Source organism: Vulpes lagopus, chromosome 1 (genome assembly GCF_018345385.1).
Source record: "Vulpes lagopus strain Blue_001 chromosome 1, ASM1834538v1, whole genome shotgun sequence".
NCBI classification, from domain to species: domain Eukaryota; kingdom Metazoa; phylum Chordata; class Mammalia; order Carnivora; family Canidae; genus Vulpes; species Vulpes lagopus.
The window spans coordinates 112,411,905-112,439,739 of NC_054824.1; the positions used below are offsets into that span (position 1 = coordinate 112,411,905).

General features: G+C 43.5%; 1 protein-coding gene and 1 long non-coding RNA gene across 2 annotated transcripts in view; one reads left to right on the forward strand and one right to left on the reverse strand.

Moving 5' to 3' along the window:
- Positions 1-4,014: 4,014 nt before the first annotated feature.
- Positions 4,015-27,835, forward strand: part of LOC121472679 — a 69,659-nt gene continuing 45,838 nt past the window's right edge. Inside the window, exons 1-2 of the long non-coding RNA XR_005982976.1 lie at positions 4,015-9,693; positions 16,267-16,386. This is a non-coding gene — a long non-coding RNA (uncharacterized LOC121472679). The remainder of the gene's footprint in view (positions 9,694-16,266; positions 16,387-27,835) is intronic.
- On the reverse strand, positions 9,685-13,312 carry LRRC30 (leucine rich repeat containing 30). Its single transcript, XM_041723967.1, has one exon. It carries the CDS (start codon positions 12,537-12,539, stop codon positions 11,634-11,636), a length of 906 nt encoding a protein of 301 aa, XP_041579901.1. The 5' UTR covers positions 12,540-13,312; the 3' UTR covers positions 9,685-11,633.

The window sequence follows — 27,835 nt, forward strand, 5'->3', positions numbered from 1 at the left end:
AAAGGTTTGGCCATCCCTTGAACTATAGAATTATACACAATATACAATTTTTATTACCTTTGATATTAAACTAACTGACACTTCTCCACATCATACGATATTGTTACATTATATGAAAATTTGGATTTTAAAGATAGGAAATACTGTGGTAACATTACTAATAAGGCCTTACTTTTGTGCAAAATTCAAAATAATGTCAATCCTTTAGGTTAAAAAAATCAAGAATTATGATTTCAAAGCTGATAAATCCTGTGAATTTTGAAGTGTGTTTATATTGCTTTCCTATGGCTGGTAAACAGAAACTCTGATCATTCATTTCTAGAATTAGTGATGAATTGTGAAGTTTTGAACTAAGATACTGAGGAAAGCATCTTCACCTGCAGTGAGACTTTCAATATAACAGAATTACAGGATTTTAGCTTAGAAATGATCTTTTCACCCCCCATAGATGCAGCTTTATACAATGCTATGCACTCAGTAGAATTAGTGAACTGAACCATCTTTCCTTCCAAATATATCATATATATTCTCAAATGTATTCTTTTAAAAAGGATCTTTCTTCTCTTCCCCTTTGTTTTTTTCATTTTCCCAAAGTGTAGATTTAAAGCAGATTGTTAGCATGTTTGTAGATGGTGTTTAAACTTCGGTGATACGTGGGGAGAACAGCAAGTATCAAATCAGAAGTTATTCCTTACATTTCTATTCCCCCAAGGAGAAGAAGCTGCAAGATGGAGAAAGGCCTGTCATCATCAAAACACATTGGAGAAAATAATTTCCCAGTGAGAAGATAAAATTCTGTGGGTTGTCTCTGCAGTTTGAGCTAACAGTGTCAGATCTGTTCAAAAGACCTCCTATTAGCAAGATATAAATGACAATTAGATTATTTAACCAATATGGGGCGGGGGGAGTCTCACATACATGCCAGTAGAACTTTATCTTTGTTTTTCAAAATTGTTCAGCAGTTTTATTTTCTTTGAATATCCTGAGCAGAAAAAAAGAGGAAATAATGGATCACATCCTGTGTTGATCCCAAGTCCCCTTCTCTCCATGACTCGTGTAAAAACCCATCGTAACACATGGAGGAATTTTTCTGCCCCACATGTAAGAATAAAAATCTAAAGCCCCATAATCCCTCCTTGTGCATGACTTTATGGTGTTTCCAAGCCTGTAGAGAAAAAATGAGAGGAGGCCAAGTGGAAGATGGTATTTAGCTGGCATTCCAAAACAAAGCTGTTCCCTTCTACTTAACCTGGAGAGACATTAGTAATTCAAACCAAGGAAAGCAGTAGATACACAATATAACCGGCAGTAACAGAGAAGCTTTCTGAGGGGCCTTTGTCTTGCAGACCCATCAAGACGCCCTGGGGATAAAGCAGGTGTGAAGGGAAGAGAAACTGCAGAGGCAAACTCCAAAGTTCAGACAGAAAATCTAATGTGAATATGGGTCTGCTGTCCCCTCATTCGGATTTTAAGTGTGTGGCTTGCAAACTTACTGTTGTTCCCTAAGATCAAAACAAAATAAAGCACATGGAGAAGGGGAAAGAGGGGAGGAAGATGAATTGAGATTTAGCCGATTGTATTTCAGTGAAACTTGAGTGATACCCCAACAAATACGGTTCCTTGGTGATGGATTAAAATCATCTGCCAATTAGGAAGTAGACAAAGGCAGTTGGGGCATAAGCTTAGGGACATTTATCCTTCTATGATCTAATTTCTATGTGACTAGAGAATGTCTCTCTTCCTATCAACCAATAATTTCAGGGGTTTTCACAAACACAAGTCTGAGATCTAGACATAGTAATATTCCATTTATACAATATCTGGGAAAAAAACAAGCATTACCACCTATAGGAGTTTTCCAGATGACCAAGCATAGCACTTAGAGTACCAAAGGTTAAAGAAGAATTGCCAGTTCTGACTGAAACCCTTCACAGTGAATGCATCTTTCCCTGACTTCTATGTATTATGCTGTTGATTTGAAAATGTATATCTTTAATTGACACCTCTCCCCTGAACCCTAGATTCTTTATCCTACTGTCTCCTTGGCAGACTCAGCTGAAATCTATTTATCATCTCAAACTTAACATGGTCATCCTCTCCCCTGAACCCTTTCTTTCTCAACAAATGACAACTTTATCCTTCTAGTTGCTCAGGACAAACACACTGAATTTTTTCTGGATCTCTCTTTTTCTCTCTGTTTCTGTGTCTCCCTGTCTCTCTCTCCTTCTGCACATTCAACCCATCAGCAATTTCTGCTGGGGCTATCATTAAAATATCTCCACAATTGGATCACCTCCTCCACCACCACCCTGATACAAGCCACTGTCCAATATCTGTCACTTGAGATATTGGAATAAATATCTTCCAATATTTCTTGTTTTTAAGAGAGGGAGGAGGTGGAGAGAGGTAGACGGAGAGGGGAAGAGAAACTCTTAAACAGGCTCCATGCCCAGTAGAGAGCCTAACATGGGACTTGATCTCACAACCCTGGAGATCATGACCTGAGCCAAAATCAAGAGTCAGACACTTAACCGCCTGAGCCACTTGGGTGCCCTGGAAGAGATGTCTAACTAGTCTTTTCTTTTGACCCTGTTGTCTGTTCTCAATCCAGCAATTGAAGTAACTCCTCTAAAATGTTAAGTTAGTATGTGTTTTAAAAAAATTTTTTAGTATGTGTTTCTTCTCCATTTAAAACTTCCAATGCTTCTCACTTCACTTAGAGCAAAAGCTGAAGTTCTTCCAAAGGGCCTTCCATGAGCCATCCATACCAGCAGTATGACCTCAGTGTCCTTCCGGTACTCATTCCATTCATGGACACGCCAGGCACACTTCTGTCCTTCCACATGCCTTCTCTCCCACCTAGAATATTTTCTCCTACAATTCCTACCTGCCTTACTGTCTACCTACTTACCTACTGGTAAGTCTCTGTTCCAACATCATTTTCTCTGCAACTTGCCTGACAACCTGATAACAAATACCTTTCCAGTCCTATTCCTTCTCTCCTGTCACCTTGCTTTGTTTTTCTTCATACATTTATCATTGTCTAACATAGTGTGTGTGGGGGGAGGGTATGCATGCATTCATTCATTACCTGTTGGTTAAAGGTCTCACCCATGAATAAATGAATAAAATCTATGATACTAACTCTGGAATCTCAGCTATATGTTGAATAACAGAGATCGACCTATAAATGGCCTCCTAACAGAGTAGCCTTATTCCACTTGGGAGGACATTGTGATATGTCTAACATCTTGTCAAAGGGTTGTTTGAGGAGCATGAATGTCTAAAAATTAGATGGGGGCATCTGGGCAGCTCAGTCAGTTAAGCATCCAACTCTTGATATACGCTCAGTTTGGGATCTCAGGGTTATAGAATCGAGCCCCATGTTGGGCTCTGCGCTGTACACGGAGCCTATTTGGGATTCTCTCTCTCCCTCTACCCCTAACCCCTACCTCTCCCTCTGAAAAGCAAAAAATTACATGGGTTCTTCCCCTGGCTGGCCTGGACAATAAGTTAGTGGGGCCAGAGCTTTACCTTTCTTCCAGAGGAGGGAATGGTATTCTAGATTGTCTTCTCTGGAAACAGTAAGGTCCATCCTTGTGGCAAATCCATGATGGCCAAGGATTTCCGGTGCTCTATTGCTGGTTTTCTTAGAAACTCCTAGCATCAAAACCAGAGAGACAGGACCAAAGGGTCTGACTATTGTGCTCAAGATTTCCCTATGAAAAGGGAGAATAATCAGGGAGGTGAGTTCTCTTCCAGAAAGGCATACCAGCCACAGGTGGCCAGCATGGAGGTAGAATCTGAGGGCCTGTGGCTTCTCTTCTCTTCCTTTCCTCATAAAATCAACTCTCTGATTCATGCTTAGGGGCATCCCCAAGACCACTTTCAGGTTCAATGATTTGATAGAAGGACTCACAAAATTCAGAAAATCTGTTATACTCATAGTTATGGTTTATTATAGCAAAGAGACACGAGTCTGGATCAGCAAAGATAAGGGGGCATATGGCAGGATCTAGAAGAGACCAGGCACAAGTTCTCCATTGTCTTCTCCTACTGTACTTGTGTGACGGTGTCAAGTTCCCCTGGCAAAGATGTGTGACATGTACAGAGTATCTATAACCCCAGGAGCTCACCTGAGTCTTGCTGATTATTTGATTTTAGTGGGAGTTGTCATGTAGGCAAGGAGCTCCCCTGTGGCTGACTTAGCTCCTCTATTTCTGGCCTCTCCAGAGGGCACAATGACCCCATGTTGTGAAGGGCCACGCCATAAATCACAGTGTGAGCAAAGACTATCTGGGGTGGCCCAAGTCTATACAAAGACACCAATCAGACGGGGCACTCCAAGGGCTTAGAGGTTATTTCCCAGGAATTGGTCAAAGGCCAGGCTTTTCTTTGAAATGTGCAGCTTGAACACCCTAGCCCTGCTGAGTGGACACTTTGCTGCACACATGCCATGTAGCTTTGTCAAATTCATCCTTGGCCTTTGCACAGTGGGTGATAACTGTGAAGGAACTGGCCTCAGGTGGCATAAAAAAAAAAATGCATCTGTTCATCCTGACCTATCAGAAACAGAGTTAGTTTCCTCCTTCGGCTCTAGGAGAGAGTCCACAAAAATGCTATTTTAGATAGTGAATTAATAATAAGAGCCTGGCAAGTTCTTTTACAAACTAAGTGATTAAACTCAATTTTCTAGAGCCAACATATTACATGGCCAGATGAACAATGAAAATTTTCTATAACAAACATTATATACATTTCTGGGAGATTAAACAGATTTCTAGTTTATTTACAATAGACATTTAAATCATGATAATAAGAAAATATAAAATATGAAACCATACAGATTTGTACCCTTCTTGGCTAGATTCTTTGTTTAGACTACTTCTGTGGTTCCAGAATGAAAACATTCCCTAACCTTGTCGTTTGTATCTTGGCCTGGGAGGATCATACCGGAACTGCACTTTGAATTCTCTGTGTACTTATGGCAACAAAATTATTCAAGAATTCTCATCAAACACAACCATAACCTACCCTCTTATAAGGAACGTTTGTCAAAAACACATGCAGGTTGTTAATTTCCAATTTCCACAATATCGATATTATCAATTCATGGCTTTGACTAAAGCAGTGGAGGCACAGAGAGGACCACTAGTAAGCGGCAGAGAAAACCAGGGGAGAGCTATTTTGCAGCCTTATGTGGGTTCATTTGCAGAAGTTGCTGTTGAAAATTTATGCCAAAATTCAAATTTGACTCATCTGCACATGTGGACAGAGAAGTGCTATGGAAGAGGCATGAGTTTTATCACAAGAGTTCAAGTCACACTTTGGAACACAGATGTTTTTTTTTTTAAAGAGGAAAGATTACCACTCCCAAATGCTCAAGTTATGTTATTGAACCAAATCCAATAAGCTTTTTTTTTTTTTTAATGGAAAAAAGGACAATTATGAATTCTTTTCTCTTCCAGAAAAACAGGAGGAGTTTTAAATCAACCAGTCAACAAAGCCAAACAGGACTATTTCTCTGAGCCTCCAATCCAATAAAAAGTTAGAAGTGGAATCCAGACAATCTGGAGGTCTGCAAACTTGAATCAAAATTAAATGATATTTTCTGTGGTGCCGCAAGGAGATAATAAAACGCTCATACTGGTCTTGACCAATCTCCTCAATGTTTTTGCTTTTCTTGAGTAATCACAATGATTATAAGCTCAGCTGCCTATTCACTGAGGCATTAGATAAGGGGAAGACAAAGGAAAAAACAAAACAAAATACAAGCAGAATTTTAAGACTGAAGAAAGTTTAAAGTGAGTTCACATTAAAATAAGTTTAATGACTTCACTTTACAGAAAACCGAGGCCCCGGGAGGTTAAATCATCTGTGTGCACTGGTTCGCTTCCTTATTAACTCATTCATTCATTCAATACATTATCATTGAATATCTTCTGTGTCCCGGATGCAAAGATAAGAGTCAGCAAAGAGTTCCAAGTCTGATGGCAGAGCCAGGCAGGGAAATCGGCACACCCAGGTCGTCACTGAGTCTGGAATACAGAGCTTTTCCCATGTTCCAGTGGGACCCATTCTGCTAGCCCACGTTTTCTCCAGTCTGTCATGTGATAGGAATCACCTGGAGTGCTTGTCAGACCTACACATGCCGGGCCCTGCCCTGGACTTCCTGAATCCGAAGATACACCAAAGGGACCTGGGATTCAAAATTTTTAACAAGTGCCCAGATGAATCTAATCGCCCTGTGCCAGCCAGGTTCAGGGACCTCTTACCTTTAACTTCCCTCTCTCAGTGGGTAGGTGCCACCATTGGCTTAGGAGTCCCACATCACACTGTTTAGGAAAGAACCTACATCAGCATTTCTCAGCACAGCCTCAGCTACAGAATGACCGACAGAGTTTTAATAAAAATACCTAAGAGTAAGAAGCCCAGGCCCCACTTAATCCAGCTATATCGGAATCTCTAAAATTGAGGATTTCTTTTTTGAAGTTCCTCAGGGGACTCTGATGAACAGTCAGTGTTGAGGACCACAGCCAATCTGGGTCCTTTCGGAACCCTCCCCGCCCGTAATGAGGCTGGGGAGAGGCTTGGGAGTATCTCTGGAACCCATGGTACTTGGTGCTGCCATTACCAGGATATGCCCTCTCTCCAGCCCTGTGCTTGCCCAACATCTTAGATTCAGGTAGGAAAAAAAAAAAAAATCCAATAGGTGTTTATAAAGCAGACCTCTCTGAGATGGTAAGATTCACAAATTTTCCATCAAGACAAAGCAAAATGAAGGAGACATTGGCTCGATAGCTATCATGTCAGATGGTGTGTACCTCACACTACAGTAATCTATCACCCTCTGCCCCTACTATAATCTCACCCACATGCCTTTGTATTCATTTATGCATCTGCTAAGGCATCATCCTCCCAGGATTTAGCAGTTTAGCTGAGCCACATCTTCTTGGCCCTTGGACATGGGAGCCCCTGGAGGGTGGGACCTTGTTCCTTTGTCCCCAACGCTTGTACAGTGTCAGGATGCAGTGATGCTTGGTAAATGCTATGCAACTGACCTATCTGGCTCTCGGTGCAGAACTTTCCCTACCACCCTGCAGAGCCTCTCCCCAGGTGCATGACATTCAGGAGACAGAAGAACATAGGCTTCTCCCGAGGAGTGGCATGTCCTGGCACACTGGCTTCCGGGGAACTCCAGAAAAAAGAACATGGGTGATGACACAATGTTCCATTGGCAGCCAATAGCCTTGTAGCTTTCACAATGTATGTTTCTCTCCAGAGCATCAGGAATTACTTTGAGACTTTGGGGATGGACTCCAGTTCATCTTCCATTTTCTGTCTCGTGCTGAAATAAAGAGTGAGTCGAGAAGCAGCAGAAAATAAGCCTTCTCCTTGCAAGTAGATTCCTTTGACACCACTTCAAAAATCTGCATAGCAAGCTTCATGCTAATCGCTTTCAGTGATGTTTGCCTAATGACGCCCAAGCTCTTACAAATTCATTATGAGCCCTCTCTGCTTCCCTTTTATTACTATGCTGTCCTTTTCTTTTTAATTAGTAATGCTTTGGATTCAATGCATAACTTGACAGGTAACTTAAAAGGAACTCTTGTAAAAAGTTCTTTTCTCCACAAGGTCAAGATTGTTCCCGTTATTATTTATAATCGTTTTCATGTTCTCTGAATTTTATTTTGTTTTCTTAAAATATTTGAAGGTGCTGTATTTTGGTGTTCTTGGATTAATTATAATTACTGGGTACTGGTATTTAGTTGCACATTTCATCCAGGCTGGGTATTTTGTGTTTCTCAAGTGTATCTCACAGAGAACTGAAAAGAATTCCTTGGTGGAGTAATAAGATAGAACACATGTAGGTACTTAAATAGATATCGATGGAACAATTGAGTAGAACTTCATGTTAACTAAGTCTAACAGGTTGAATCTCTGCCTCTTTTGGTTTCTAGATCATTTTCTGAACTTATCTTCTATCTTTTCATCATTTGTAACAACATCTCAGTGACTCTATCCAGACTCCCCCTAGCCCATCTGTATTACTGAAGAGAAGCACCCCAGCCCAGCCTCATGCACCCAAGTAATCTCAGGATGCTGATACCTGCCTGTGTCTTCCAGGGACCAAGCCCATCGTCCTTTAATCTTCTTCTGTTTGTAATGCATAGCTACCAAAATGCATATTCAGTGTGTGCTTTGAGGCATATGAAATGGAATCTTAAAAAGCAATAATCCATCACCACAAGAAAGGGGCTTAGTTTAATGTGTCCCTGCAAATAATAACATAATTCCCTCTTTCCCTTTCCAGTGCCAGCATGACTTCATTGTGAGATACAGGTGCACCGCTCCGAAGTTACTCTATCTTAGGTTAACTACAGAAAGCCAGTCTATTAACTAAAGCCCAAAAATGGAGCACAATTCTTCTATTAACCATTTATTAAGTCAACAAGCAGAGAAATGGCTTCATTTTTCCTTCTAATGTGCAGCAGGTTTATGCATTTAGCGGTATTATTCCTTGAACAGATGTGTCTTTTCAAAGTCATCTTACTTTCCCATGAACGCAGGATTTTTTTCTTAATTGTACGCTTGTAGTCTGCAACAGCTTCAAAAGGTGTTTCTGAACACACCACTGAGATTGCTCCTTACAGAGAGCCAAGTGACATGAAAACCACAATATCATCGGGAATGCGAGCCGCCAGCTCCCCGCATCAAGCGCCCAATTAGTGCGTATTCTTTGGCTAAATACACTCCACAGCCAGTGCAGCCATCCTCAGCGCTTTGATTTCCAAAGCCTTAGAAATACCTGGGAGTTATTTGAATGTGACAGTATTAGAACTACAAAAGAGAAGCAAGAAGCATTCACAGTCAGTCAGCAAACTGCTGAATTTGACAGCAAAGACACTGAAGGTTGTGTCAAATTCCCTCCACATTGCCATTTTTGAACAACTATGCACGTTTACTGTTTTTTTTTTCTCAGCACTTCCCTTTATCAATAAAAAAGGAGCATTCACAAAGAATCAATATCTAAATCATATCGGGCAACTACTATTACTCGTATGATTTCCTCAACGCTGAGCATGAGAAAGAAACCCTTGCTACTATACTTTTGAAAGGTACCAATGCAGCTGGCAACCAAGTCGATACCAATTTTTTTTTTCCTATAAGGAAGTATAATCAGCTCTTGGGTCACCTTCAAAATATGGTTCCGTGCTTTCCCTGGAGTCGAGTTACTGTGAGATCAAGTGACTGAAAAAGCAAGGAGAGAAAATAAAAGGATGGTTCAGCAGGAAAGGCACAGTGCTGCTGTCCGGGCCCGCCTCTGCCCAGTGCAAGGTCATGGAAATTCAGTGTGAGCCCAAGTAGTTCTTCAGCAGCAGACAGCAACGGGTGTGATCCTGGCACATGCCGGTGTTTGTCTGACAGCTGCGTGCGCTCCAGCCAAAAAGCTGCAGTAAGCGATCTGCCCGGTTCTGCTCTGCGGAGGAAGGCTCGCCCTGCAAGTCCCACTGAGTCATGAGGTCAAGGAAGAATTCCACTGAAGTCTTTAAATAGCCTTGGCTCCAGCGGGCTAACGTGGGTGAGGCTACCGGAGTGTGCCTGTGTGCGCCTGGCAGGGACACACAGATCTCCATGCTGCAGGAGGGGGAGTTGAGAGGGGATTTCTTCAGCTGCCTCCCCGTGACACTGGTAAGATCTGTTTGCAGTGGTGCAACAGAAGAGCTCACGCATGAACGTGCTAATGGAACTCTGGTATCTGATGATAACAGCCAACAGCCAACAGGAACTGGCCTCCCTCTTTTGTGTATCGGAAAATTGACTTAGGAGTCTACTGGGAAAAGTGATTTTTCCATGGATAAGTTATGTGGACCCCTCTGAGCAGCTCCTTGCTAAAGTTGCCTGAGCTCAGAACCTGAGAGGGGGCTCCCCACTGCATTCTTTCCGGGTGGGGTGGGGGTGGCGGATGGGGAGGAAATAACTTTAGGGAACGGAGGGTGTGACTTGCTCGTGTCATGTCCTTCAGTCACCGTTCTTTGGTTACTGAGGCTTCGGGGCTCAGTCTAGTCCACACCGTCCAGTGTGTCAACCCTGCTGTAGACTTTGCTTACAATTCCCTTTAGCAGGGATCACAACCTGCCACATGTTATAGAAACTCACGTGGGTCTGTCTCTTTCTCCAGACCATGAGTTCCTTGGTAGAAGCAGCAGGACATTTATTCCTCTCAAGCTTCTAGCCCAGTGTTCAGCCTAAAGAAGGTGCTAAGAAATACATGTTTAACCAAGGGTATTAAGAAATTAGACGAGTCTTGGCAACAACCCCAAATCTAAGTCTTGACATCGTTTGCTATATTCTATAGACAAATCGGCCCCCAAACCTGAGCAGTTGGCTCTCCAGTGATCTGAAGGGACTGTGCTTTCTTCACTGCCACCTTTTCATTGGAATTTCTTTACCTCTGTATAAACTGTCATGTCTTAGGGGCTCTTGGCTGCTGTGACAGCAGTTAAGATCCGATGACCCTGGTGGCAGGAATTCTGTAATTGCTCATCCTAATGTCCATGTTTAACTAACAGCTGTGTACTCTTAGAATTAAAAGCAAAACAAACTTAATAGTTTTGCAGAGCCTTTTGTTCAAAGAACTTTTAAATGTCACCAAACTCATTTTTTAAATGTCCACATGCAAAAGCCAAGTGGCAAATATTACCCTCCTTTGAATGTGAAAAGGGTAATTACTTTTTGTGTGTGTCGCTTGCCTATGCCTCACCTCCTCTTTCCTGCCATTTGATAATTTTCTCCCCCAATTATTAGCTCACCCCTGAGACGGCAAATCTAGTAAGGGAGAAGAGAAATTAGAATTGGGTGATTTAACCATCATCTGGTGTCTCTAGAAAAGCAGAGGGATGTAACGGGGTGCCAGAGGATTGGGAAAGAAGGTTGAAACTGTTAAAATTGGTTTGTATTTATTATCCGAAAGCCATCATGCTATTCCCGTCACTCACCAGCAGACGTAAACATGAGCAGCTCGATTGTTACTCTACGGTCATTTTAGAGACACATTTCTTATGATTGTTCCCCCAGAACTCAGCGGGGGGGCGGGGGGGGGAAGCTCTGGTTGACCTGGTCCTTGCCAGCAGAGCAGGGCTCTAGCTTGCTCTTTGGTCCTCAGTGATGCTTGATGGAGGCTGATGCAGGAGCATGTCTCGGGGCTGCGCCCTGACTGCAGGCTGCCAATTCAAGGGTTGAAACCAGATGGTGTCAGTGTCTCATGCCACCCTTGGCCCACGGCACATACTTAGCAAATATCTGACTTCTGAGTCCCATTGAATCGGACCTGCTGTCAACTATCCCAAGGGCTGACTCCCACTGCTCCTTGGAAGAACTGGAATGGTTTCTCTTTGGAGAAAACCAAAGACATGTTTGGGATGAGATGAACATCACACATCATGGGGCTTCTTAGACACGTACAGAGGTAAAAGCAAACACCTCCGTAGAATGAGTGCTCAATACCATTCGGCAAATACGGACACAAACGCTAACCAACATGAACAGTAAGAGCAGAAAGCTGAGGCTGGAGCGGTACCCAGCCGACAGGTGTCCACGAGCCGGCGACCGGCTGCACCCCTGGGGCCCAGTCAGTGGTGCTTTTTGTCCTTCAGGTAACTGAAGAGCATGTCCAGCCCCCCCTCCACCAGCTCCGGCAGAGGCTTGGAAAGCGGGTTATGGGAAATGTGGAGCCCCTTGTCCATGGGGTTCCAGGCAATCCGCCCCAGTCTCCACAGCAGGTAGAGCTCGTCCGGCAGGGTCTGGATGTCGTTGTTGTTCAGGTTCAGCAGCTCCAGGCTGGTCAGCAGGCAGAGCGACCGTGGGAAGGAGTGGATGTTGTTGCTCTCGGCGATGAAGATCTGCAGGCCCACCAGGCACTGAATGCTCTCGGCGATGTTTTCCAGGCGGTTGGAACCCACATGCAGGAAATCCAGCTCCTTCAGCGCGAACACGCAGATGGGGATGTGAGCAAAATAGTTGTTGCTGAGGTTGAGCTTCCGCAGCCTGGAGAGGTCGGCGAGGCTGGCGGGGAGCTGGGAGAGGCAGTTGTGGGACAGGCTCAGGACCTCCAGGCTCCTGCAGGCGCTCAGCTCGGCGGGCAGCTCGGTCAGGCAGTTCATGTTCACGAACAGGACCTTGAGGCTCTGGAGGACGCTGATTTCCCGGGGCAGGCTCCGCAGGCGGTTCCCACAGAGGTTCAGGACCACCAGCCGGCTCAGCTTCCCCACGTCGGCCGGCACGGCCCTGAGCTGGTTGTGAGACAGGTTGAGTTTCTGCACCTCGGACAAGCCCCACAGGAAGTCGGGGACGTCCGTCATTCCCTTGGTGACCAGGCTGAAGCTGACGTGGCGCATGCCCCGCTTCAGCAGGGCCCGGGGGTCCTTGCCCGGGAGCAGGCTGTCGTCCCACGGGGCGAAGGGCTGCCTCCTGCGCAGGAGCACCATCCTCCGGGGGCCCTTGTCCCTGCAGGGAGCCCTTGACTGCTTGGCCCCCATCCTCCTTCCTCTTCACCCACTGGCCTTGGGCACCCCAGGCTGGGACAGTGTCCCCCGCAAGCTGTTGCCGGCAGGGAGCTCGCGGAAGGCGCTCAGTGGGGCCTTGCAGGTGCCCGAGAGTCCCCTCCCTGCTCCGTCCCCGAGGTGGGTGTGGGTGGCTTCTCTCCCAGCAGCTCGGCTGTAATGATACACTTGTCCCTGAGACCGCGGAACTGAACCGCTCGAGTCCCTCTGAATGCCACAAGGCAGCTGTCACTGTCATTCGGCCCGAGTTTTATTGGCCTGGTGTGTGCAAAGAGGTCACGGGGAGGCTGCATCTAACTGTCGCCTCTTGGCTTGTCTTGGGTATCGGAGCCGCCAGGTGGTAAACCAGCCCACCCCCCAAAAGAAGCAAAGCCAAAAACTGGAGCAGGCCGCGCGGGGGCCTGACTGTGCGCATGGTGGCGGGAAGGCCTCGGGAGCCCTGCAGCGGGACAGTGAGCCTCGTGAATGTAAGGATGGTCAGGTGATACCGTGCACGCCCGGTTCAAACTCTGATGAGTGGTGTAGCTGTGAGGAACTAATAGGGGGAGCCTGCAATCCTCGGGGCCAAAGGTTTCTGCAGGGTGCCTGTCACAGGTGCCGCAGTGAGGAGAGAGGGAAGGGCCCAGACCCTCCACGCTCATGTCAACCAGAGACGCGCTGCGGCCATCTCTTTCACTCTGGGCTTCTGGGTGGAGTGGGGCCCCCTTTAAATGTTTGAACAGCCACTTGAGTGGCTTATCCTAGTGAGGTTGGCCTTGGGTGCCCATGGTCCTGGAAGAACAGAGCCTCCCTGGAACATTCCAGTCAACCAATCAATCTCTCTGTCTCTCTCCCTGCCTTCCCTCTCTCCTCCCACCCTCTCTCTCTTAAATTAAAATGGTTAATTTATACCCCTAAGTATGTAGAGTTAATTATTGGCATCATGGGCTAAAAACTGCATCCCCCTGACATTTCAAATGTTGAAGTCCTCACCCCCATGTTGTGCCCAAGATCGCGAATCCGAGAAACCACCAAGGAGCCGACACCGATGCAAACACACGAGGGTTTATTTACAAGCTTGAGCTTGGGTCCAAGTGTACCGGACACAGCGGACACAGCGGAGCAGGGACTTGGACCCCGAGGTGGGTTTCAGCTTAGTTTTTTATTGGCTGGTCTAGGGGACCTCCAGAAGGGGTGGAGGAATTTCTCAAGTTCTGTTTACATTTTAATATGGGGCTTTCAATGGCATTGAGCTCTGTTCTTATTCTAATAGGGGATTCCTAGGACGTTAAGCTGTGAGCTGTTTTCTTCCTGTAACTGAAGTAAGGTAAAGTTCAGCTCTTATTCACAGGGGCCTGGGATGGCTGTACTTGTGCTAACGCTGAACTTAAAGTGCAATGGCCTTAATTTTCTCGGCCTCCACACCCCACTCTTCCCCTGGACCTCAGATGGGACTGTATTTGGAGACGGGGCCATGTGAGGACACAAGGAAGAGACAGCCATCTGTGTGAGCCAAGGACAAAGGCCTCAGAAGCCACCAATCCTGCTGACACCTTGATCTGGGACTTGTAGCCTCCAGGATGATGAGAAAATAAACTTCTGCTGTTTGAGCCACCCAGTCTGTGGTGCTTAGCAGCCCTGGTAAACAGTGGAGGAGGCAGACACATTTGCATAGGTGAAAAATCCTAAAAATAGGTAGTGATTAAGGAGAGAAGAGGTAGCAAGGGTGAGGACCCAGGCTGAGAGAAAGGGCTTGCGGTCTGGAACAAAGGCTGGCTTGGGCCGGAAGTGTGTGGCTTTTGCTGGCAGCCCTCGGCGCAGCACTTGTATATCCTGGAGAGCAATGCTGGTCCTATGACCGTGCTCTCAGAGCTGTGACCACCAAGCCAGGAGCTGGAGCTGAGCCCCTGCTGGGTGCCGCCTGCGGAATCTGCAGGTCTGTCCCCACAAGGGCCAACCTCCGGGCAGGAGGAGCAGCAGGAGGTTGTAAAACAATGCAAGGCCATTTCTCCTTCCACCTGGTATTGACCCAACAAGCCCCTGGGATTCTTGAATAAAGGGGAATATCTGGGGCTTTTTTTTTTTTAATTTTTTTTAATTTTTAATTTATTTATGATAGTCACACACACAGAGAGAGAGAGGCAGAGACACAGGCAGAGGGAGAAGCAGGCTCCATGCACCGAGAGCCCGATGTGGGATTCGATCCCAGGTCTCCAGGATCGCGCCCTGGGCCAAAGGCAGGCGCTAAACCGCTGCGCCACCCAGGAATCCCTGGGACTCTTTTTTTTTAACAGAGTACTTGAGTGTTCTAGCTCTTCGGTGGGGCTGGGTGGGTGGCGGGGGTGAGGGAGGTAATGTGGCTAAATTTGCACCCTAAGTTTTGGGAGCATACTAAGCCTTATATATGTAAATTTTATCTACAACAAGGTTCTGGTGTTAAAAAAAAATAGGTATGCATCCTCTTTCCCTCTTTCCTTCTGGGAGCATGAGAAATTATGTTAGTTCCTAAAATATAGGAGCTGAAAAGGTAGAAGCAAGAATCTACAGGTTGCTTCTTTGTGGTAATTCCCCTCCTTTCTCTTAATATGTTCTTTCTAGCTAAATACTTTTTAAGCATTTATCAGTAGCCAACATTTGTCAAATGTTTACTGTGTGAAAAGCATCCAGGGGTGGCTCAGTCGGTTGAGTGTCTGCTTTCTGCTCAGGTCATGATCCCAGGGTCCTGGGATGGAGCCCTTCATCGGGCTACCTGCTCAGTGGGGAGTCTGCTTCTCCCTCTGCCTCCTCCCCTGGCTTAAACTCTCGCAATCTCTCTCTCTCTCTCTCTCTGTCAAATAAATAAATAAAATATATTTTTAAAAGGAACAACACTAGGCACTGTACAAGCAGGATGGGAGGATGGGTACTGAAACCATCGCAGTTTTATAGGTGAGGAAGCGATGATAGAAAGAGGTTACTTAGGCACTATCAAGTCAGTTGCCCAAATTCAGGGATCTGGTCCATGGCAGAACCAGAATTCAAATCCAGTTATTCTGACTCCGTAGCTCAGACTGGAACCATCAAAAGATTCTCAGCTTACTCCTGTAGAAAGATGGAATGAATATGGCCAGGATATGGATTTTTGTTTGCAAGTTGCTAGGAAGTAGGACTGGAGGAAATAAAGGTAAAGGAAGTACTACATAATTACATGCATAGAAATAGCTATACAAATTGGCATTAATGCTTCTCACTCTACCTGCAGCACAAGTAGGAAAAGCAAAGTTAAAATGCCATTCCAGAAAACTCTAGCATAAGGGACTTAATCCTTTCCAAAACTAATTTGGTTCTTCTAGCAAAGTTGTTATTTATCAAATGAATGAGCTATGTGAATAACTGTTTCTTCTAAGTTTTTGAAATGTAGATCCTGCCATCTTAGTTAGCCATGTTTACCCAGTCTGAGAATAGTTCACCTCAAGGATGGTCATTGTGTCTGGGTAGTGTCCTCATCTGTGTAATGGGCCACTTGGGGGTAGAGATTTCCCAGAGCTCTTTCCCACTGTATCAGTGGGATTCTCACTACAAAACAGATCAGCCTAGGGAAGTGAAAGAGATTTAACCCCTTTTCTGGTGAAAGCATGCAAAATCCAAGGCAGTTTTTTTTTTAATTACAAAAAAATTTTTTTTTGCTTGCATTAATATTGGTCCCTGGAGAATAAACACTAATGGGGAATGGTGTTGGCTCTAGGATTCACTATGCAACACTTGGGCCAAAAGAGATTTCCCAAGGCTCTCTGAATGAAATTCAGTTTGGAATAAGTCTCAGAATGAAGCTTTGTTGAACAGACTTTTGAAACTCCAAGTCATGGTAAGTTGTGTGATTGTCTTTAACACCTAAGGAAGTTATGAAATAATTGAAATGTATTTAGTATGCTCGATGTGTTTACTACATTTTTGTATATTCTAATTGATGCCTCTTCCAACATATGAACTTCAACATTTAATTATTTCTTTAATTTCATTAAAATGATGAGAGTAGAAAATAGTAGATGATGAAGGTGCCGATAGCTCCCACTGAATTCATGCTAATGGAATATCTATTTTCATTATTCTTTTTATTCTCACTGTGGTTTTTCAGCTTATGTCTACACATCATATCTGTTGATTTGGGAAGAAACTAATGCATATGTTTAAATAGTATAATAAAACAATCATTTAGCTAATTGAAAATTTTAGAAATAGAAACTGTATAAAAGTATAGACAATTGGGTTATCCTCTTGTGTATGGAAATGGGGTTCTTTCTCCCACGCATATCTACCTCAATGTATTTTCTTTTACCAAAAAAAAGAAAAAAGGTCTGTCTTTGTTCTGGCTTTCTCAGAAGCAGTGCTTGAGGCCAAAGCTATGGGCTGATACTGCTTTATTGAGGAGTATAACCCAGGCAAGCAGACGTGAGTGGGATCCTGAGAAGTAGGACAGGGAGTGAGAGCAAAGTCAAGCAGTGCGTTCTGAGCTGGACACACTCTGTGTCAAGTGCAGCCTGTTCTTCAGTTCAGCAGACATTTGAGGAGAGGCTGTGTCCCAGAGCAGCCTGTGGTTAAGCATCTGTAAAATGCATGTAATGGGGAAACCCTACATACATAGCACAGTTCCCTAATTCATGGTTATTAATGGTCTGTGACTCACAGGATTGTGACGGCACATGGTACGATCTCAGTATAAGTGGCCCTAACATACACATGCCTCTGGATCCATTTCCTGAACACTCTCCATGGGTTTGATTTTTATTATACTCTTGTTAATGAACTTGACACTTTTTTTCAAGGCCAATCAAACCTGTATCCATGAAGCACCCCTCATTCATCTTTCACTCGGCTTATATCTACAGAGTATTTATTTAGTGTCAGGAGCTGTTTTGGAGACTATTTTTTTTTAAGATTTAATTTATTTATTCATGAAAGACACACAGAGGCAGAGACATAGGCGGAGGAAGAAGCAGGATCTCTGTGGGGAGCCTGATGTGGAACTTGATCTTGGGACTCCGGGATCTTGGGAGTCCTTGATCAGGACTCTGCCTGAGCCACAGGCATACACTCAACCTTGATCAGGACTCTGCCTGAGCCACAGGCATACACTCAACCACTGAGCCACCCGGGCATCCCTGTTTTATACACTCTTATAGAGTCTGTCTGATATTTAAACTACCTGAGAGGTCAATATTGCTAACCTCAAGTTCAATATGAGACAGCTGAGCTTTGGTGGGGTTAGCTGACACTTCAGGTTACAAAACTAGTTAGTATCAGTTACCAACACCACCTGGGTTGTCTGATATAAATTCTGTTCTCTTGGGCACCTGGATGGCTCAGTGGTTGAGTGTCTGCCTTTGGCTCAGGTTGTGATCCTGGTCTGGGACTGAGTCCTTCATCGAGCTCCCTGCAGGGAGCCTGCTTCTCCCTCTGCCTGTGTCCTTGCCTCTTTCTCTGTGTCTCTCATGAATAAATAAATAAAATCTTTAAATAAAATAAAATAAAATAAATTCTATTCTCTTTCTACCATGTGCCTACCCTGCTTGACTCTGCACATTTCTTAGTAAAGTGAACTGTTACTCTTCTGATTAGAATGTGCCCCATCCCTCTAGCCCTTAGCCAGCTCAGCAGAAGGCAGCACTGTATGGCAGCCAATGTCATAGGCCCTGGTTGTTGTGGCTGATGGCCTTGGGTTATAATCCTGAGTTTATTCCAGAAAGGCTGTGTGACGCTGGGCAAACTACTTAGCTTGTCTATATTTTCATGTCTTCATATGTGAAGAGGAGATAGTCATAGTACCTATAGATTGCTATGGGAATTAAATGCCTGTTCATAATAGAACAGGGCTCCGCACGTAGCCTGTGAATGGAAGCCCAACAGAGCATGGGGAAGATGGCCAATTCCACTGCCTCGTCCAGGGGTTCCATTGCGAGGAACTTCACCAGGATAAGGCCAGCCTGGTCCATTTCCTCTCCTGGAAACTTCCCTTAGCCAAACTTTACAGCAATCAATTCTTCCCATAGGAAAACGGGCTTTCCGGGGATCCCTGGGTGGCTCAATGGTTTAATGCCTGCCTTCAGCCCAGGGCATGATCCTGGAGTCCCAGGATCGAGTCCCATATCTGGTTCCCTGCATGGAGCCTGCTTCTCCCTCTGCCTGTGTCTTTGCCTCTCTCTCTCTCTCTCTCTCTGTCTCTCGTGAATAAATAAATAAAATCTTAAAAAAAAAAAAAAAAAGGAAAATGGGCTTTCCTAGAGAGGGAGAGGTGAGGGGCAGGTCCTCAGGCACATCCAAAATGAGCTGCTTTTCTTTCGAGGTCAAGCTCCTCTTGCAAAAGTGAGGATCACAGGTTTCAAGTTCCTCATCTCCCCCAGAGCCCTATGAGGACGTAAGAGGTGTCCAGTAAATGCTTGCTGAAGTAAACAAACATCTGGGGCCTGATGAAAGTGTGATGTGAGAAAAGAACAACACAGGAGGCACATTGCTGTCCTGCTTCTCAACGACTGCATATTGACCTATGTCTGCCTAACGAGTCCCAGGGAGGATCCCCCCACCTCCTATGTGCGTGGGCTCATCGCAGAAGCCCTGACATCACCTCCTTCACAGCAGATGCCAAACAAAACTGTCAGATAAGCCAGGCCCAGTTCATCTTGCAAAAGAGGCCTCTGTACCATCTCACTGAAGGTCCTGGTCCTGCTCTCCTGCAAGATGCGCAGCAGTGAGTGGGGAGTGGGGAGGCCTGGCTCTTTTAAATCCCTGTCTATATAAATGGGCTTCCTTCTCCCAAGCCTGTTGTGAGGACTGAGTGGAAAGAGTGAGGTGAGTAGCACAGCACCCCATGCATTCGAGAGCCCACTGTAATCTATCTTTGACACCGTGGCCAGAACGATCAGAAGTCTGATCCTCCCAACCCACTGCTTGCAGGTCTGGCAATGACACACCTGTGTCCACAGATACTCCTCGCAGCCTATGGTGACACACTTGCCTTTTCACAGTCTCATGTCCTACCGTCCACTATCCCAACATACACACCCTTGACTTCCCGGCAATACTGAGGTAGAGACTGACTGTCCTGCATACCCTCTGCATGTTCAGGATGCGGGTGGTCCTTTGTTATGCTGGTCTTATTCCACATGTTAGCGCCCCTCGTGCTTCACACCAGACACAGTGTCACCACCTCAAGGGAACTTTCATAACCACCTCACTTTATTCCAAGGCTACCTGGGCATCCTTCCTCCCTTCCTAGAGCATTCTGGACTTTCCCTTGACACAAACAGTGCTCACCAACTCCCTACACCAGCGGTTTTCAACGAGGGCAATTTTGCCCCTCAGGGGACACTTGGCAATGTCTGGGGATAGGTCTGCTTGTCAACCGTGGGGTTGTTGGGGGTGCTGCTGGTATCTTGTGGGTAGAGGCCAGGGATGCTGCTAACATCCTACAATGTAGAGAACAGCCCTGCAGTGAAGAGTTATCTGGTCCCGAATCTCAACAGTGCTAAGGCTGAGGAAACGGCCCATATGGGGATCATCAACTTCTGTGCCAGTCTCCTCCCCTGGACTATAAATATATTTGCTAGGGCTGGAGCTAAATCTTACTCCTCATTGTTCGCTACCCTTGAGCGCAGGAGATTGGCCAATAGAAGCTACCAGTTCACTGGATCGTGGCTCCTCCCCTGCTAAGTCTTCCTATTCATGAATTGAGCCCACTATATTCTGAGAGGGTTACTGCCCCTCTACTATGTGACCCACGTTGACCAGAAATGTAAATAAACCCTGCCTCACTTATCAACTGTTACCCAACTTCTATTTTTACAGAATTACCCTGTTAACATTAACCATTCAGGAACAGAAAGCCCGCAGCAAGGCCACTTCACTCTAGAATCTGAACATCAAGAGCTCCAGCTGGTCCCAGAAATCAAGCACTGTGCAATTCTCAGAAAACATTGAGTCTACTCTTGCTGGCCAGCTGCACTTTATTAAATCATCCCCACAAATTAAAACTGAGTTTTTAAAAAGGTTGCTTGCAGAGAGAGAGATCTATTTTGTTATTGCACACTTTTTCCTTTCAGGAAATCCCTCTACAAGGCTACCCTCAGTGCTCTCCCAGCTTGGTCTGCCCAGCATCTTCCTCTCTGTCCTCATGGAACTAAGTGACAGTGAATGCTTTTATGATCCTGCTCCTTTGGGCCCGATCAGCAAAGCACACTTCATGCTTAAACGGCATGGAAGCAAAGAGGAAATAAAAAGATGTTTTGATTAAAAGTCGAGGGAGTAATCAAACACCAAATCAGCATTCTGCACGTTAAATTTTATCAGAAAGCAAGGTCATGAATTTGAGAGCAATGAGATTCTATATAATATCCTCAGACCAGAGTAGCAAAGCTCATTAAAGATCAAGTCTCCTTTTAAGAAGTTTTAAATTATTGGAGGTATTTTAGGATAATAAATTTTAAAATTGCAAAAAACCAAAACAAAACAAAAAAAGATAGAAGCAGAGAGACTAAGTTCAGTGAAGTGAACCATTCAGTCCCAATCTGAGATGCATGCTTCTCCCATAGGAAGTTTAAAATATGCATGGGTGTGTATTTAAGATATGGGTTTGATAAATTAAAAGTTTAAAAACTTGTTTAAAAACTCCTCCAACAGGGCACCTGGGTGGCTCAGTTCATTAAGCTTCTGCCTTCTGCTTGGGTCACGATCCCAGGATCCTGGGCTAGAGCCCCACGAGCCCCGTGTTGGGCTTCCTATTCAGTGAGGAGTCTGTTTCTCCCTTTCCCTCTGCCTCACCTCCCTTCTCATGCTCTCTCTCAAAAAATAAATAAAATCTTGAAACATATATCTATATTGATCTGTCTATATATGTGTATATATAGATATATAGTATAAATATATGAGTGTATATATATATATATATATATATATATATATATACTCCTCCAACAACTTATTACTGTTTTCATTTCAGATTTTCACCCCCTCCCTGTCAAAGCAATAAGGTCAAATATAAAGGGGAAGAAGCCCTGTATCTTAGGGAGTCCACATCCAGTTTCAAATCCACGGTTACAAGTCAGGCTTTGCAGTCAGAAAGCTGAGGGTCAATTCCTAGCTCTGCCATTTTCCACAGTGAGATCGGGGCTGATTACTTAGGCTCTCTAAACCTCAGTTTCCTCCTCTGGGGGTGGGAATAATAATAATAATGTGTCATTGTTATGAGGATTAAATGGGATGATGCAGGTAAACTGCTTAGCTGGGGTCCTGGCATAGAGTAAAGTAATTGGTAAGGATTAGTGATGACAAGTATTATTACTCTTCTACTGGTTTTGTGACCTTAGACATGTTCTCAGCCTCACTGAGTGTGTTGTGGGGATTAGAAACAGAATGTGAATGGCAGTGGCTCAGAGTTGGGCTCTATTAGATGATAGCCATCACCATCAACACCATGGACATCACTGTCTTGTAGTTACCTGACGTTTTAGTGACTGCCCGGAAGCTGAAAGAGAGTTAAGGTAAGAGGCCTATATGCTTAGAAATATATACATAAATGATTGCAACTACAAAAATTATATAAGCGCATGGGCAAGAATTGAGACAAAGCAAGGAAGAATAGAAACTGGTTTTGGTGTCAGGCATGCAGATGAAGGTTTTTCCTTTTTCTTTGATTTCTACTAATGTTATAACTGTGCGATTATAATGCGCAGTTTATTATAAAATATTTACATAAAATAATATGTTTATATAAAAAATGTAGTTCATTATAAAAATTTAGTAAATAAAAAAGTTTCTTATATAAAGGCACAATAAATCCCCATATACCTATTAGCCACTGTCAGCAATTAAAAATGCCTTTCTTAATCAGGAATGAAAAAAAAAATCATGAATGAAAAATCCAAGTCAGCACTGTTGCCAATGGTCATACCTTTCATAAATAAACGAGACAATAAAATTGTCCTGGAATAAGCAGGTGAGGAATACCGAACAAAAAAGAAAAGGGTCTGGCTCAAGTCAAAACTTCACTCCAGCTAGCTCAAAGTAATCAGGATCGAGCCCCGGTGTGGTTATGCTATATCATCCCCTGCATTCATTTGACAAGCATTAATAAAACGCTTGCTGTCTACCAGGCCAGGTGCAAGGTCCTATGAATGCAAAGAAGAGAAAGCCACTGGGAAACAGCAAAATGAAGCCAGCTCCACCGAGTTCTTACTGAATTCCCACCATCAATCTAACATAGTAGTTCAATGCATGGTTACAAACAAGGGCTGTAAATCTGTCTAGGGTGTGACAGGGAGAGACAGAGGGAGGAAGAAGCTCTGTGAAGGACAGGGAAGATGGAGAGAGGTTCAGGGCAGGCAGGAGCCTGGTGTGGCTACATGGGGGCTAGGCTGAGCTAGGAGAAGAGGAGCTAGCAGAGCAGAAGGTGCTAGCACTTTGCAATGGAGGCCCAGATCCACACAGGTGAGAGGAGCAGCAGTGGATGGGGCAGAGGAGGTAGGAAGGTGACTAGCACGGACAAAAAATGGGCAGTGCACCCTTGCAGTGTTGCTCTTCTCAGAATGAATCATCTTTAAAGAGTTACTTGACTTAAAAGTTAAAGACTTAACTTTGTATAATGATTATTCTGCTCAACATAAGTGTGAAGAGGGTTTCATTGTTCCAGTGTCATACTTTTAAAAAAATACATGGCTTTGGCTATAGGTCCCCAAGGTCCAATGAGCATGCATTTGGGTATTTGCAAAATTTAACGATTTAATATTGTAATAGATTTTAAGTATCTCTTAAAAATAATTAAAAAGAATGGAAATAAGTCTATTTTTTTTTAATTTGAATTCAATTAGCCAATACATAGTACATCATTAGTTTTAGATTTAGAGGTCAGTTTTTCATCAGTTTCATATAACACCCAGTGCTCATCATATCACGTGCCTCCTTAATGCCCACTATCCAGTTACCCCTTCCGCCACCCACCTCCACTCCAGCAACAACCCTCAGTTTCTTTCCTAGAGTTAAGAGTCTCTCATGGTTTGTCTCCCACTCTGATTTCTTCCCATTCAGTTTTCCCTCCCTTGCCCTATGATCCCCTGTGCTGTTTCTCATATTCCACATATGAGTGAAACTGTATGATAATTGTCTTTCTCTGGTTAACTTATTTCACTCAGCGTAGTACCCTCCAGTTCCATCCATGTTGATGGAAATGGTAAGATTTCACCCTTTTTTATGGCTGAGTAATACTCCTGTGTGTGTGTGTGTGTGTGTGTGTGTGTGTATGTGTATCACATTTTCTTTATCCATTCATCTGCCAGTGGACATCTGGGTTCTTTCCATAGTTTGGCTATTGTGGACATTGCTGCTATAAACATTTGGGTGCAGGTACCTCTTCAGATCACTATATTTGTATCTTTGGGGTAAATACCTAGTAGTGCAATTGCTAGGTCATAGGGTAGCTCTATTTTTTTAGGTCCTTTGTGACAACCCTCTATACTGTTTTCCAGAGTGGCTACACCAGTTTGCATTCCTACCAATAGTGCAAGAGAGTTCCTCTTTCTCCACATCCTTGCCCACATTTGTTGTTTCCTGACTTACTCACTTTGACCATTCTGACTGACGTGAGGTGTTATTTCATTGTGATTTTGATTTGTATTACCCTGATGCCGAGTTGAACATTTCTTCATGTGTCTGTTGGCCATTTGTATCTCTTTAGAGAACTGTCTGTTCATGTCTTCTGCCCATTGAAGGAAATCCTTTTTTGGAAAAATACATATTTATTTATTTGAGGGAGAGTGAGAGTGAGGGGAGGGGCAGAGGGAAAGAATCTCATGCAGACTCCTCCCTGAGCTCAGAGCTTGACCAAGGGCTTGATCTCAAGACCCTGAGACCATGACCTGAGCCAAAATCAAGAGTCAGGCACTCAACTGGCTGAGTCACTCAGGCACCCCATAGAAAGAAGTCTTTAGTACTACAAATGCTTTATAATCTTTCTGTTATATATCACATCCAACTAAGTAAACTTTATTTCTACATTAACACCTTTCCTGTGTGGCATATTCTTGTCTCCTTTGCTTGTCCCCTTGCAAGCTCCACTCAGGTGTGCAGACTTCTTTCTCACACTCCCTGGGCTGGCCTGACGTCGAGGCCCATGGTGCACTGATAGGAGCCCTCATCTTTGCAAATTCCTGTGCAGTGCCTGCCTCCCTCACTGAGTTCCTGAGTGTGCAGCTTGCTTGAAATACTGAGAGTTGATGGAATCACCACCCAGTCCAGATGCTGGAAGTACAGAGAGTGGGTGGCCCAGCTTCCAGTCTAGTTGCCTTGCGGGGTAGTTAGGTGGTAAATCCAACAGCCATCTCAGGACCAACCAAGGGGTGGGGAAGAAGATATTTTGAAATTTGATTGAGTTTAAACCAAAAAATACAGCAAAATCAGTGATTTAAATTGCATTTATATGGATGAGTTTGTGTGAGTTTTCAGTTTCCAAGCAACTATGAGAACTTGGGATAGACTTAAGTTTAGTTATAAGAAAACAAGAAAGTTACTTTTTTTTTTTTTTTTTGCACAACTCAATTTGGCCAAAAATCATGCATACTATATACCTACAGAACTTTTTAAAATTCCAAAGCAAAATTAATGAAAACATTATGGGAAAGAAAGCAAAACATGCTTTTTTGAAAGGGAAAGAAATCAACCTTTGCTGTGGTTCGTGGCTGTATAAAAATTTGTGTATTTGGATTCAATTTGTTCTGCAGTTCAGTAAGTTGGAGCAATTTATTTTGGCTTTTGGTTCAGGTCATATACTTATAAATATATTTGTCCTTTGAGAAGCAAATATGCTCCAAAAGAGTAAGTCTAGAGTGGTTTTTCATGCCTCTTAAAATCTTCTTTGTTTATACACATGTGAAATACCTAGGTATAATACTCTTTTTAGAAGCTTCTGCCTCCAAAGGCGGTCTTAGAAGAGCAGGATCTCCATCCTCACCTGAGATGTTCTGGTGAACTCTCAGGCAAAGATAGGCCTACTGTGGAGCTGTCAAAGCTTAGACTTTCCTCACTTGCCCAGAGCGCCTCCAAGGCACTATTTAAGACCTAATGATGTGTTGACACTGTGGCTTTTTAAAAATAAAATGTATAAAAGTAAGGCATTTTTAGCTACGGTCCATTTGACTTCCCCTCCACTATACTTCCTCCCACTTCAGGTGGCACTAAAGTGGCAAAACATTTTTAGGATCCAGAGGACAGGAATTTGGATGCACCTTGCTTGGGTTGAACGAGTATTTATGCTGTTGTTTAAAGCCATTAAGTTTTGGAGTGGTTTGTTATACAGCAACAAATAACTGATACATGCATGTAAAGTTATACCCAGTGGATTTGGTTCCCATCAGGAATGTACTCAGTAAGGCAGTGTATTAAATTAGAAATGAGTCATACATTTTCTTTCCTTTTCTTTCCTTCCCTCCTTCCCCCTTCCCTCCCTCCCTTCTTCCCTCCTTTCTTCCTTCCCTTTTCTTCTTTCTTTCTCTCTTTTGTTGCATGGGAATTACATATTGATAAAATTCAAATAAGCCTTTTAAAATGTAAATTGGAAGATGTTTTAGAAAGTTTCAATATAACCAGTAAGAATTCATAGACTCATGATTTTAAAGTATAGGAACAGTACCTTCTTTGTTTTGTCTTTAACTTTATTTCCTAGAGAACAACAGAAAATTCAGATAAATGTAAATGGAATACTGCATGCTAATTCAGCAAATTCTACAATGTAGATGGCCTATACTCTTCAAAAATGTCAAGATCATAAAAGTTACAATTAAAAAAAAAGTGAGTCAGGACTTGTTCCAGATAAAAGGAGCCTAAAGAGAAATGACAACTAATTGCTGTGTGTAATCCTTGACTGAATCTTGGAACAGAAAAAGTTAATTTTCTCATTTTAATATAAGGACATTAATGGGATAAATCTGAAATTTGAATAAGGTTTGTAGATTAGATAAAATAGTATTTCACCAGTGTTAATTTTACTCTTTGCAAATCATACTGTGGTTATATAAAAAAATGTCATGTGTTTTTGGTCTTTTTTTAAAGATGTATCTATTTTAGAGGGAGAATGTGTGTGCACACAGCAGAAGAAAGGCAGAAAAGGAAGAGAAAGAGAGGAAGAATCTCAAGCAGACTGTCCACTGAGCATGGAGTTAGACGTGGGGCTCAGTCCCACGACCCTGAGATCATGACCCGGGCTGAAATCAGGAGTTGAAGACTCAAACAACTGAGCCACCCAGGCGCCCAAAGAGAATTTCATGTTTTTAAAAGAAATGCCCACTGACATATTCCAGAGTAAAAGGATATTATGTCTACTCTGAAATGGTTAAGAAAATATATGCAAATATATTATATATTATATGTATTATATATATATATATATAACAGAATAATGAGGCAAATAAAGTAAAATATTATCATTTGGAGATCTGGGTTAAGGATATGTAAGAACTCTATGATTTTGTACCTTTTCTCTAAGTCTGAAATTATTTCAGTTAAAGTGTTTAAAATATTTTCTTTTAAAGTAATGGAGGGGGCGTCTGGGTGACTCAGTTAGTTAAGCACCCGGCTCTTGATTTTGGCTCAGGTCATGATCTCAGGGTCATGGGATCGAGCCCTGCATGGGGCTCCACACTGAGTGTGGAGTCTGATGGAGATTTTCTTCCTTCCTTTCCCTCCACCCCTCCCCCACACACTTATGGGCTCTCTTTCTTAAATAAATAAATAATATATATATTTTTTTATTTAAAATAATGGAATTTGAACAAAATGATCAAAAATGACTACTTAAGTAAGTCGAAATTATTGTGTCTATGAAAAGCAAATGGTAAGAATCACATAGCAGTGGGAGGCAAGAGGATAGGAGCTTAAAGCTTTGAGTTGGAATGGACATTTTTTTAATGCCTAAAATGAATAAAAAAGCTGAGGAATTCACCCAAGATGTGTTTGAGCGATAGGAAAGGGGAAGTATCACTGAAGGCAGCAGCAGGAGAAAATAAAACCATTTTGCTTTTGTACCAAGCTCAGATTGTTCAATACACGAATCTCACTTTTGTGACCCAAAGAGACTCGAGAATGGGAACTCTAGAGGCACCAGGAAGGCAGAGTGGCTACAGAGGAAGAGGATATGGAAAATGTCTCCTCACAGCATGAAAACTCGCCTTCCTCTCCTTTCTTTGAATGGCCTTTGTTAGTGTTTTTAATTTTCTTCTTTTTGAAGAAACTCTTTCTTTAGAGTGCCCTAACTCCCTTTTCTGGGAAATGCACACTCC

What these genes read in the sequence shown, in the direction of transcription:
- LRRC30 (XM_041723967.1), bottom strand. Translation starts at nt 12,539, where the DNA reads ATGGGGGCCAAGCAGTCAAGGGCTCCCTGCAGGGACAAGGGCCCCCGG.